We start from the raw sequence: 13,840 nt of genomic DNA on the forward strand, positions 1-13,840 counted from the left end.
AAAAGTTTTCAGAAATATTGCTTTTTTTTCTAATTTGCAGATAAGAGAAAAACCATGAAGAAATGTTAATTCTGAGTATAAGGAACCCCTTATTTCCTAGTCTACTTTTTTTATTTTCTTTTTTTTTTCTTTTACCCATGGACAAGTATGACTCAAGCTTCTTGCCAGTCAACACCCACGCCCCAGTCACAGGAGTATCAGAAGCTGTATCTGCTGTAAGGTTATTTCCTAACATTTTATCTATAGACAAACCTATCCCTTCATACACTCTACCAACATCAGTTTTCACCCGTTCCAATCTCATTTTTGCTGCTATTTTGCTAGATCCAGTTCTAGTCCGATCAGTACCATGACATATTCACTCCCATCTATTTCCAAAGCTACCTAATATGTGGCATTATTCGTGCAATGAAGGCTATTTTATGCTTCAAAATATGCAGTAAATACATTTACATGTGTATCTACATATCTGCATTTAATCCCCCACAAAATCCTGCTGATGAAAATGAGTCTTGAAAGAATAGGCCCTATAACTGTAAACACCTTTATTGGATGACACTTCCATCTGCCTTTTTTACCCCCTAGACTATTATCAGTACATCATTGCTTTCACCTCAATGCATGTCCTACTAGCTAAGAAACACACGAGGGTTTTTTTATTATGTTTCACTCAAATTCTTTCAGAGAAAACAACTAACATACCTCCAGCTGTTTGCTGGCTTCTTCATTTCTCAGAATCAGGGATAACTTGGTGCGAAGACTCCGAAAGTGCATATCAATCAGCATATTCGCCCGCTTTGTGGTTACATCGTTGATTGACTGAATTATTAATAAACAGAACAGTGCTTTACACATGGACTCTTGAAACAAACCACTGCCAATGGTACAGTAAAATATTTGTACTTACCAAAATAATAAGCTGGTGGTTTTCAGAATCATATGTTACAGAAAAAGCTCCAACTGCCTTTTTGAAGTCCTTATGCGCAGATTCTTTGGCACACCTGAAAGTAAAAAAGTAACAAAGTTAAAAATAGTAACCACTGTATTTACGGTTAATAGCCAAAAAGTAATTCCCTAATGCAAAGAATACAAATAAAGATTTCCAAGCTCTCCCTTTCAAAGTAGGTGTTAATTTATTCCATTCTAATTTATTTTACTCATTTTTATTTCATTTGTTTTCACATGAGTAGAATTAGAAATATTTCAGAAACTTTCTGTATGTATATCTGTGAAATGACAAGTTAAACAAAAGTACATTAAAAAGCTATAATTAAAATAATCAGGAAGTTCAAGATTCCAAACATATAATGAACCATTAAAATGTGTAATTTCATTTTAACCCCTGAAGCATTCCAATGACCTTACGTTCATCTCATGCTGCGCTTGATTTCTCCAAGTTTCCTGCGTCCACTCACCACTGAGTGAAACTTTTGTATACTGTAACGCTAACTTCAGGAAGTTTTAATCCAACCTGAATTTATAACTTATTCCACACAGAGGTAATAACATGGATCTCAATGAAAGCAGAAAGTGAACTGAAGGTAAACAAGGGGAGTCAGTATCAATCTGACTTTTAGAGCTGTATCTATATGATAACAACATGTCCATGGTATAGGAGAAAGCTAGCTGGCTTTGTCTCATACTCTGGGAGGTTTCATTATTGTTCAACTATTCCCAGAGCCATCATCCAATAATAAATGTAGACCAAGAATGGATTCAGATTAACCTGTGAACATAACTGAACACCTCTAAGAATAAAAATCTTAATCTGCACCACACACAAACCTTAAAATTTTGAAGAGAGTGTTTCTTCCTCCAGGATTAAACTGCAGTTCAAAAATTATCTTTTCTATTTTTGAAGCATAACCATATCAATATTTGTATTTTTTACATTCTTATATTTCAGAAAGTTAATTTAGAGTGGCTTAAGTTACCTACATTCTGAAACAAGTTATAAAGAAACGCTTGTACTTACATTTGCCTTAAATCTTCAGGAACTGCCAGTTTGATTTTATGAAAAGTATCTTTTGTTGCGGGTTTATTGGGGTTCACAGATCTCAAACGCTCAATTGTGACAATTTCGTTGTATGTAGCATCACAGGCTGCATATTCTATTACGTAGAACTGATATAAAAATAATAAAATCATCCAAGCCACATATTTTATGACATGAGTGAGCATTACACCATTAAGGAAAAGGTACTTTTGTTAACTGTACAAGTCAAATTTGACTTCTCAGGTTGAGGTTAATGGTAATTGCAACTGTCCTAATCAAGAAACTCTTAAAAATGAACAGAAATTAGCTCAAATCACAGTGCACATCAATATATATAAACAGGAAAGAAAGAAAAAAGTAGAAGTAAATATAAAATATATATATGTATATATGCATACTCCTACCTCACCCTTTATCATTCTCACTTTAGCCAACCACCAACAGCAGGGTTCTTTTTCATTTGCCCTGGAATAAACCTGAACAAAATACATACATTATATTCCTAAAAGACATCACAAAAGCTGACACTAATATGACCAGGAATGCCATAGGAACAAAATCCAGCAAAATATCTTAGTACATAAAGTCTCTGAGCAAAACACAGAAAGCATGCAACAACAAGATTGTATAGCTAAATAAACAATACAGTGCCCCATCTACTGGCATTAGCTGCTTCAATCTTGCATACAGTCAAAAGAGAGATAATTCAGACTTTTACATCTCTTAATATTTAATCAACAGTATTTCTATTTGCATGTAGGTCTGAGGAGGTCATACCATACACTTCTTTAGCACATATATGCTGTCAGGTACATCTACCTTACAGAAGTTTTGCCGTTTTCTTATGTTTGAAATTAAAAATTTACAGAGCATGCAAGCAAAATGCAAATCTTGAAAGTTCAATTTCTTTAAATTAATTATAAAAATAAGTGTTACAATTTTATAAAATAGGGAGGTTTTAGGAGTATGCTGCTTCAAAGTGAATCTCTTTGCACATACACATAATTATTTACATATACACATTTTTATGTATACACACATATAATGCAAATTATCTGATTCAGCCAGAAGCTTTGGTAATAGAGACATTATTACCTCACAGCTTAAGAACTACAGTTCATTACCTGTCTCTGAATTAATCCAGTCCTAAAAAGGACTGATCTGTAATCAATGCAGCCCTAATCATGTTTGTAAATCACCATATTTGTAACTCAGCATGGAGGCCATGGTACACAGAATTTCACATGGCCTTTTGTGGTGCATGGAATTGGCATGGCTTACTACTGTCGAACTCTGGGTTTGGTGATGTGCCTGACACACTGTTTCTGCAATACTTGGAATCAAAAAAGGTGACATCACTTAACATGGAAGTAAACCTTCCAGTGGTTTGGTTGACATTTTTCACACTGAGTTCTCTCACTTCTCAAGACAAGAGCAGTTAATGGAGTATACACACCTCTACTTCATCGCTTTCATTTATGTCTTTATTATAACCTGCAGGTGGTGGGAACCTCACATCATGGAATGGGATTTGCCTCTCTGGTTGCCAGCTACAAACAAAAACACATTGAATGGTCTAAATATTTAATCTTCTTTGTTAGCAGAAATCAAACATTTTTAATCCATTGATTTTACAGTTTCAAATTCTTTATGCATATATGTATTAAAGGTAATGTGATCCAATGTATACATAATAATAAAAAACACATCTAAATGACCATTAAGCATCTTAAATGAAACCCTGTTGCCACCTGTAGTCTTTTGAATATTTTAGTAGAAGGCCCTCCTCTATTTACAGGTATGGTTTTTAACCCCAATGTTAGAAACAGATTAAAAAATATTTCATAACACATTTGGAAACTTCCTTCAAAACAAGCTGCATCTTCTTTTTCTTTGGTTGTACTATGGGTTATGAAAATTTGATCACTACCTGGTCTGAACACAGTTTTAATTTTCAGTTTCTTTAATGGAGACTGGGTAAATTTAGTTTCTAGATCAGAAAACCAGTATTCATCACTTATCTATAGAACAAATTTTGTAATAATGTAATCTAAAACTAAGGCAAGACATTCACATGAGAAAGAGTCAGTAACAGTACAATTATTGACTTACTGAAACATGGGTTGTCATCACATGAATTCAGTAACAACATGATTATCTTCCAGCAAAACCCATGCTACTATGGTTTTGCACTTAAAAGTATTTAAACTATTAAAAGCATTTATATAGAAATATCACAAAGTAGTAGATACTAAATGTAACTTTAAAACATGCCAGCAGCGAGTTTAGTGTATCTAATATACACCACAGTAAGCCACATTTAGATCAACCAAATGTAAGGTTGATACTCTGCCATTTACAGGTACAACACCAGCAATATACTTACTTGTTTTCAAATGAAACTGTTATTGAATCTTCATGCACATCCTTTACAAATGCCTGTGGAAGAAACAAAGTATAATTATGGTATGCTTATGGACACTTTCAAAAATAATTTTAAGCCCATAAAACATCTCCTTTTTCCAAATATTGATGAATCTCACAATAAAAGTATGTTTTAAAGTCAGTCTTTATTAACTTGGTTATAGACTTCTATAAAACACATACTGAAAGCTGAGAACCTCCTTGGGTTCACGACTGCCAGTGCACTGATACACAAACAGAATGCCTCCTCATCTATGAAGACATTATTTCTACTTTTTAGAAGCAACAGAAGTTAGTAGGAAATGACAAGATGTCCAAGATTTTAAAATATTTGATTTTATAGCCACATTTAACGTATAGACAGACACAGAAATTAAACATCAGTATTCCTCAAAAAACAAACAAAAACCAAAGTCCACAGAACCTCCAAGTCCCGTTTCTTCTCTCTTTACCTCAAAATACATTTGAGCATTAAATTAGCAAAACTCATCTATATCCATTTCAACAGAATCTTCCCCATATTTACTTAACCACACTAAGTCTGTGGAGTACAAATTTAGATAAATGCCCTGGGGTCCCCCTTCCCTTTTTTCCTGGGGGATGGACAGCAGTTGTGTTCTCCATGCCACCACAAAGCAAAGGACATAGAATTCAGCAGCAAGGGCTTCTCCTGCCTTATGAACTCAACTGACTGATTTTGATTTGATCAATGTTTAGCTTAAAGCCTCAAATGTCCCGCCCATTCCCCATCTACAAAACAGAAAGACCAGTGTACTCAAAGAACTCTGAGATTTACCAATGAAAATATTTTTCTTAGCCCAAAACAAAGGAGGTCACAGGTTAACCAGGGATGAAAAGATTGTGAGAGTTTTTTCTCTATTTTTTAAAGTACCTCTATGAATTTCAGAAACAAGTTGCTGAAGTGCTGAGTATTCCACTAATATTAGTCCACACATAGTATCATTGCAAGGTAGGTAGATAAAACCCATGAGCAAGAAAGAATAGTTTGTCCTACCAATGGAGATCCACCATAGTAGATAAAAAAATTCTCAGTAAATTGAAAATAATTTAGCAGTAACTACCACTTCTGTAGAACAATCAGTTAATGAAGTATGGAACATTTTGTGATTCTCCATTTTATTATTCTTGTCCTTGCAAGTTTCCAAGACAAGAAGAGATCTTACCTCTTAAAGAAGGTAACAGTCTCTCTTATACAGAACCCAAATAGTTTTAAAAAAAATTATTTCACTATGTTCCCTTTACAAAGTATTCGAAAATATTTCCTGAGTTGCAGTAGTATTTTAGCATCAAAGAATAGCACCTGACAACTAATACAGGGTTCCAAGAAGTGGCTAGAATTAAATGGTACATGCACACGAATGTCATCACTCAGAGTCATTCAGTACATGGAAGAAACCATCCAAGTTGATAACTGAAACACAACCAACGCCACTGTGAATAGAAGTTGAAGGAAAGCCACAGTGACAACAGCAAAAAATAATTTTACATCTTGCTTACCTCAATACTCTTAAGAAGACGACTTTATTATTGCCAGCAAGGCAAGGAGACTTTAAAAAGTCTTCAAATGTATTATTATGAATTTCAAAATACCATCCTTCAAATGGGATCGCAATGATGTTTTTAAATTACATAGTATAAAGAAGACTTAAGACCACATCTCTAGATCATGTTCATAGCAGTACAGTAATGGTGTTTACAGAGACAACAGAGCTCTCAGTTGATCATTATGGATACTGAACATTTAGCTTATGTTTAATATTGCAGTGTATTCTGTAGTAAGATTCCATAACTGGATATGCATTTGAACAATACAATGGTAGTCCTGACTCATTTCACAACATTGCACATATCACCTTCAAAGGCTTCACCCACATTTCTTCCAATGATTGTAATGTGCAACTTAGAAGCAGCTATTCTTCCAGAGGCAGCTGAAATAGATGCCTTTAATACCTGAAAAACACTATGATCACTATCGGATATTAGGTATGGCTCCTTTGTGCCACAGACTGGATGAGGATTAATAGTATCACTTGAACATGCAAAAGAAGACATTATTTTACAAAGCAAATTCAACAGAAATTATACCGGCAACACTTATCAGCCTTCAGGAAAACAGGTAAGAGTAACACAACCCATGCCCTGAGAAATAATCTTTTCATATTTAATTTTCTCATATTTATAAAATGTCAAAAAGTCACTTTTCCTTATACATAAGATACTTTGGGTGAAGTCATCACCTCTGTGGTGATGAAAACACCAAAAAGTGTCCTAAACAGCACTCTGAAAACACGTCAGAAAATGGCAGAAAAATTCACAGGCACAGCAGCAAATAGCAAGACTACATCTCATATCCAGAGACAGATGGAAGAGAGCTCTAACACCCAACTCACCTTGAGCAGAATCCTAGGGGCTACAGCAATATACCTCATTAAAGGTAATAATGGTAAAACCTAACATTAATAAGTAAATCAGGATGTGCAACAAATAAATCTAAGTTAAGTTGAAGACAAACCTGGACCTTCAAACAGTTTAGCAATTATGTATTGTTAAAATACAACAGTATTTTAAAACAGTAAAACTTGAGAGACGTATCTGGCTGAAAGAGGATTGAACTACTGTCCTGTTTCAGCCCTTAAGCAGTTCTTCCACACTGCTTTGGTCACAAGTGAGAAATCAGAGGGAACCCACATCAGGAACACAAGTTAAACTGCTGACCTAACACAGGTAGCATCAATACAGACACTGCCAGGGAAAACTACAAATCTGAATTTCTTTAGCTAACACCAAGTTCAGAAGAGTCAGCCACAGAAACAGATAAATAGTTGGTTGTCACTTCAGTCTGGCCATAAACATTAATGTCATAACACTGCAGTTTTTCTTTTAATTTATAGTCTCACAAAATTACAAAAGTTCATTGGAATAAATTTTTCATTAATTACAAAGTGAACAACACCTTGCCAAATATCTAATTTCAAGTATGCAATATATGACACAGTTCTGCACACTTTTCTGTGGTATTTATGCTTAAAAACAACCATGCAAAATATATTAATGACTATTAATGCAGTCCTTAATATTTGGTTGTCTAATCCTATCTATCCAGAGAAAGTGGCTTTTCCTTGTTTTTCAGTTACTTGTGACACAGAAAAATGCCAGATACTTATCACATCAGTTTACCATTGTCTGGACCACAGTATGATGTCAATTTTCCTCCAATATAAATATTTAAGCAGATCTGTAATACAAAAATGTATTTGGACTCTCTACCACTATATATTTAAATTTGTACACTTTCAAGTACAAACAGAGAAAGTCTGAAACATTTCTAAGTTTTCCCTTAAAAAAACTAATATTTAAGCAGCAATGCCTTTGGAAAACCAAAATATGAACTGTTCGGTAGTCTTTTTTCTGTAGTACTTGTGAAATTACACACAATGCTATAAAGAAATTAAGCCTTTAACACCATAATCCAAATTCACAGACACAGGACAAGCCAGCCCCAGATGTCAGTAAAGGTAGAGAAGAGGTTCTGATCTCACACAAAATATCACAATACAATAATCATTCATCAGCCTTTTCTAGATAAAGAGCGTAAGTAGGTATGGAAATTCAAACATAAAGGTGCACATTTGTGAATTTAAAATGCACCCCCATGAAAGGGCAGAACACTGACATAAAGATGAAATGCCTTAAAAACAAACTGAAACTGGATGGAAACAAAATGAGGTAACAGGACAGTGAAAGACAGAAGCAGCTGAGATACCACTACTGCTAACAGAAGAAACACCAGGAAAGAGTACACCAAAAATTTTCTGTGAACAGCAGCACATTTTATAATGGCAAAGGTTGATTCTTCTTCTCTAATGTGGAAAAAAAAATCAAAGTTTTCTACATCAGATTTGACTCTGAGTCATATAAGCCATTTCATTTCTCTCCATGCTTCAGATGCAATTGAATAAAAAAGTTTTATAGCATGGCACTTCTCAAACACATAAGCATTCACATTCTAAGAATGGCTATATGCTAAATATATGGTCTACATGCTACAAGTTACTTGTTAAAAACATAAGAATTATTGGAAACACCAGTATATTTTTTATTTTTATGCTAAATGACAGACACTTCAAAGGAAAAAATAAAGGCTTCAGCTGCCATGAAATTTTGTTTTTTTAAAGTCTGTTTATATCATCAGATGTGAGCATTGTCATCCATTTCAATAAAGGAGGATAATTAACTGTAAGAAGGAAAAGTAGGGAAAATATGCTTTCTAACATACAAAAGCTATGTTGATAACAAACGTGCATCTACTGTTAGTGTAACAGTTCTGTAACATTTCATACCTGTTGGAAGGAGAATGTCAAAAGGGTACTCGGTGTATAATCAAGTCTGAGAAAGTCTGGACATACAAAGGAACAGAATAAGGAAAGAAAAATAGTCACAGAAATGGTCACCAGACGAGGGAAAAGTGTACAGGCAGTCATCCTCAGAAGGACTGAGCAGACAGGCTCATGAATGTACAAAAAGATTGGAGATATTGGCTGAAGGTGTCTGTATGGAACAGTGAAAGGAAAAAAATGGATACAGAGGGCCACAGGAACGGTTTCTAATAATAGGAGTAATGAAGTAGCAATAAAGATGAACTATTTTATCAATTGTAGCTTGAATGAAGTTATGTATAAAACCAAGCAAACAACAGCAAGGCACTGAAACTACTGGGATAAAAAATGGAAGATTTTCACAAGGTTATAGAGCAAGAAATTGGGTTACAGACAACATACAGATGTTAATAACAAACACCACTCCAAAACTGACTGCCTCATCAACAGGATGCTTTCCATCTTTAGCAGAGGACACAACAGAGAATCACTCCCAAACTGGAAAAGAAAAATCAATCCCGTGTTGGAAAGGCATCCAGTATGTCCCATTTTAGAGGGAAACACCGAAAGTTAATCCCAAAAAGATTAGGCAAAGGCTGTCTATTAGTCTTCTGTGAATAAGAACTTCAAAACCCAATTTACTATTCCTATACAAGAAAAGATATGAGAAGATATGTCCTAATACTGTACATCTTCAAGATTTAGTTACGTGGCTGTGAGCTGCAAAAATGGCAGTTTCCTCCCCTTGGATTCACAGTCCTGGTGGTTTGTTGAACCAGTCTTCATAAAATAAGTAAGGAAATCTAACGTTTTCTTTCCAAGGATTTTGGGCCCAACCACATAGCAAGTAATGACTAAGCATCTCTAGGTACCAGACTGTCAATTATCCCTGAATCATGCCCATTTACTGCACTGTGCTTTCCATGGAATAATTCATCTTAGGCAAGAAGGAAAAAAAATCGTGAAAGCACAAAGTATTCACTAAGCAGTATTTTAATTCCATTCAGAAAGAACTAGCCTCCACTACAGCAGTCACATTAACACACTCCAGCATTCCAGTGCACCTGACCAGGATGAAATTTAAATTCAAATATTACAGCTGGCTATGAAGGCATCTTCCAACCATCTCCTATGTTTTGTGTGGGATATGAATCCTCTGGATGTATTTCAGAAAATACCCGTTTATCACTTTTAGCAGGGCTTAGGCGGGCAGTTTTTTACTGTCAAGATCCAGATGCTGCTGGGTACACTCAAAAATGGTCAGGTCCTCAGAGAGACCTACAAGGAAGATATGAAAAGCTGAAGCCACAATTAGGTGCCTACTTAAGCCACTTCATACCATCCTGACTATAGGGGCCTCATACTTCTCCCCCTTTCATATCTTAGTATCAAGAGAGATGTATTTTTCCAAAATTTTTACAAATCTCATTAATTCAGAATGATTCAAAGCCAAAGAAATCTTCACCAGTTATCAGTAAATAATGAGATTGAATAAAATAATTATTTTGCTTTTGGTTTGTTTGAAACACTACTGCTGTAATTCACTTCTCAGGAGGCTTCTTAAAGAAACTTTTAAAATGAAAAAATAAAACCATCCAGCAATTAAATTCACACTTCACATCACTGCACACTTCTTCTTATGCTGGATCAACATTCATTTTTTATAACTGAACTACCAATCCATAAGATGGGCATAAAACTCACAAGAAAAAGTCTGATATATTACTTTATAAGAGAGTGATACTCAGACATTACGATGAATGAAAAATCTGTAACTAGAATTTAAGTAATTCAAACTAGGGAAAAACTAGAGGAAAATTCTCATTTATACTGAACACTATTGCACGAGAGTTATTTTAAACTCCCACATTCCTATTCTTCAAAAAAAAAAAAAAAAATGTTGCCTAAAGAGGTAATTCAGGTGAAGAGAGATAAATCCATATACCCATTTCCCTTTAGACAATTTAACCAAAGCTGCTTGGTTAGTGATAAAGAGGAAACAAAAAAATTCCTGTCAAAATCTCTAAAAGTTAAAGGACAAACATGACCGTAGTGCTTGGGGCAACACCTGTGTTAGAACCTGGGTACACTAAATCACGAATAAGCTTCCATGAACATATACACAAATGAAGCTTTCCCCTGCACACAAGGAGTACAGGGCCCTAGGGTGTCAAACTCGAACATTAGCAATAAAAGTTTCAGAAGCTTTCAATTCTCCCAGGTTTATTTGATTATATTTATCACTGAATAATGCATCATGTCTTTATTACCATCATCTCTTGCACATCATTGTGTAACTACCCTAATTTGATAAAAGCCTCATTAGAAGTTTCACTGTGCAATGTATTTACTCCTTCTGCTACTTTCCAACTAAATACTGTACCTTTAAAAATGTAAAACTGATTTTTAAAAGTGCTAGATTATTTAATCCCAGGAAGCAATATACAGATCTAGAACTTTGACTACAGCACTGTGACCTCACAGGATGCTTATTTACCACTGATTGGTATCGCATACATTTTGTTAGAAAAAAAAATATTTTCAAAACAGGATACTAGCACACGAATTTTAAAAATAAGCTTTTAAGAGATCTTTTTTTCTTAGAAGAACTGGGAGGCATTGGAACTCTTTCATTTGGATATCTACCTGGCTTACCACAGGAACATGTGAGTGTGAAACTCTACCCAGTTCTTCATTGCTAACATAAATATTGGATGTCGCACAATAACTAGGCCCAATATTTAAAGTCCTAGGACCATTTAAACCATGGGAGACCGCCGGAACTGATCTATGGCTGCTCCTGATACGTTGATAACAGGTCAATGAGAACAGGCCCAAAGCTACTACAACCCAATTTTATTTTCTGTAAAACTACGAATTGTACCCTATTAACAAGCTGATTAATACAATCCAACGCAAGCAAAGCCACATAATACTACACGGTATTAATAAAACATATTCAGTGCACATATGTTCAAGGCTCAGTGATGGTTTTATTAAGCATAAGAGCTTGGAAACAAACATGCAATGCCACTAAGTAATTTCAGTAAGAAATACATTTGATATCTACATGTATTTAGCGACTCAGCACAGATATATCTGGCCAAGCAATACTGTCTTTAATATCACTAGGCAGCTTCCCCTGCCATGGCATTAGGAACAAGAATCCACCACAGCATTTCAGCAGGAATGTGTATTAACGAGGGCCCCCCTTCTCCCCGCCTTGCAGGCCGTGCTCATGCAGTCAGCTCTCCTGGAAACCCGGACGGCGAGAGACTTTCCTTAAGTAGCGACAAAAGCTGAGGATTTAGCAATTAATGCCCCATCCCAGCGCTGATCCTCGCTCAGCGCTGGGACAAGGCGGCCCCGGGCGCCCCTTCCCACAAAGGGGAAAGGCCCGAGGCCTCCCCGCTCTCCCTCCTCATCGGGCCTCGACTACTCTCAGCCCCGGCGGCCCCCGGCTCACTCTCCGCGGCCACCGCGGCCTCCACCCCTGCCTGGTTCTCCCTCCTCCTTCCTGCCCCAAGGCCTCCGCTCTCCCTCAGCGCGGGGAGGAGGAGCCGCCGCCTCCTCCTCCTCCTCCCGCTGCCGTCCCCGCTCCCCCCCTTGGGGCCCGGCCCGGCCGCGAGCACCCGGTACCTTGTAGAAGGCCCCGTTGGAGCCCCGCACCTCTACCACCAGCTCCTCCATGTTGTGCGCGGTGCGGGAGACCCGGGCCCGGCGCCGCCTCCCTTCCCTTTCTCTGTGCCGGCGCAGGCGGGGGAGGAGCGGTGTGTGTGTGCGGGGCGGGGGCGCTCGGTTCACGCTGAGCTCGGGGGTGTGGCTGCCCTGGGTGGGAGGGGGGGGGGGGGCAGCGCCGGGGGCTCCGCTCGGCGCCGCCGCTCCGGGCCCGGGGCCGCCGGAAATGAAACCGAAACGGCGGCGGGCGGCGCGCGGGCGGCGCGCGCGGGGCGCCCGGTTCGCACGCGAGCGCTCGAGGCCCGCGTCACGTGACCGCGGGAGGGGCGGGGCAGGAGCGGGCCCGGGGCCGGCGCGCGCCGCTCGCTCGCCCACCCGGAGCTGCCGCGGCCGCCTCTGTAACGGCCCCGCACGCGCGCAGCCGCAGTGGCGCGGGACGCGCGCGAACCCGGCAGTTGTGGGGCCAAGGTCCCGCCTCCCCCGCGCGCCCCGCCCTTCGCGTGCCGGAGTGACTGCCCTGGTGACCAATCGGGTCGCGTGGTGCCACGCCGCGCGCCTGAGTGACCGGCACTGCTGGCCAATCAGATCGCGCGGCCTGACCGGCGCTGGTCGGGGCGCGCGGCACTCTCCGTAGGGCCCGTAGGCGCGGGTGTGTGTGTGTGGTGTGTCCGCGTCCCCGTGTCCGCATGCTCTGCTCGGTCCGGGGCCGAGCTCAAGCGGGGCGGTGCGGACGGTGCTAAGGCCCCAAAGGTCGCCGAGTAACGGCCCCAGGGAGCGATGGCCGTGCGGGACCCGGGGCGAGGCGAAGGGAATGACGGGCCGAGGAGCGCGGAGGCTGCTGGGATGGAGGGGGACATGGCGGTCGGGCCTGTAGGGCGCTGGGTCTGTCAGTGAGGAGCCGCCCTGGGGCTAGAAGGCTCAGTCGTGCAGTTCGTTCTGCCTGCCTGGCCATGGCCAGGAGGTAAGAATAAATGTGAGTTGAGCACCCACCTTGAGTCCTTGGTGCATTTTGGGCACCATAGTGTAAGAAAGAGCTAAAGCTTCTGTCTAAAGGAGGCCGCGAGGATGGTGAAGGCCATTGAGGGAAGCTGTGGAGGAGCAGCTGAGGGCACTTAGTCTGTTCAGCCCGGAGGGGACTGCGGGAAGACCCGATCACAGTCTGCAGCTTCCTCGCGAGAGTCACTACTCTCCGTGGTGACCAGTGACAGGATCTGACGGAATGGCCTGAGGCTGGATCAGGGGACGTTTAAGTTGGGTATCAGGAAAAGGTTCTTCACCCAGAGGGTGGTCAAGCGCTGAACAGGATCTCTAGGGCAGTGGTCACAGCCCCAAGGCAGAACTCAAG

At 39.5% G+C, this 13,840-nt stretch overlaps 1 protein-coding gene across 4 annotated transcripts in view; it reads right to left on the minus strand.

Annotated features, from left to right (window-relative positions):
* The window catches only part of FMR1 (FMRP translational regulator 1), a 30,648-nt gene extending 17,977 nt beyond the window's left edge, over positions 1-12,671 (minus strand). For 3 of the 4 annotated variants that reach the window (XM_033072291.2, XM_033072292.2, XM_033072290.2), the window contains exons 1-7: positions 12,457-12,599; positions 4,383-4,435; positions 3,453-3,546; positions 2,401-2,472; positions 1,976-2,124; positions 908-1,001; positions 703-819 (exon numbers count right to left, since the gene is read on the minus strand). In XM_033072291.2, the coding sequence (XP_032928182.1) occupies positions 703-819; positions 908-1,001; positions 1,976-2,124; positions 2,401-2,472; positions 3,453-3,546; positions 4,383-4,435; positions 12,457-12,507 (630 nt within the window). In that variant the 5' untranslated portion in view covers positions 12,508-12,599. Of the gene's footprint in view, positions 1-702; positions 820-907; positions 1,002-1,975; positions 2,125-2,400; positions 2,473-3,452; positions 3,547-4,382; positions 4,436-8,781; positions 8,838-12,456 lie in introns of all 4 variants that reach the window. The other variant, XM_033072293.2, reaches the window with a different exon arrangement.
* Between the last annotated feature and the right edge of the window lie 1,169 nt (positions 12,672-13,840).

Source organism: Catharus ustulatus, chromosome 14 (genome assembly GCF_009819885.2).
Source record: "Catharus ustulatus isolate bCatUst1 chromosome 14, bCatUst1.pri.v2, whole genome shotgun sequence".
Taxonomy (NCBI): Eukaryota; Metazoa; Chordata; class Aves; order Passeriformes; family Turdidae; genus Catharus; species Catharus ustulatus.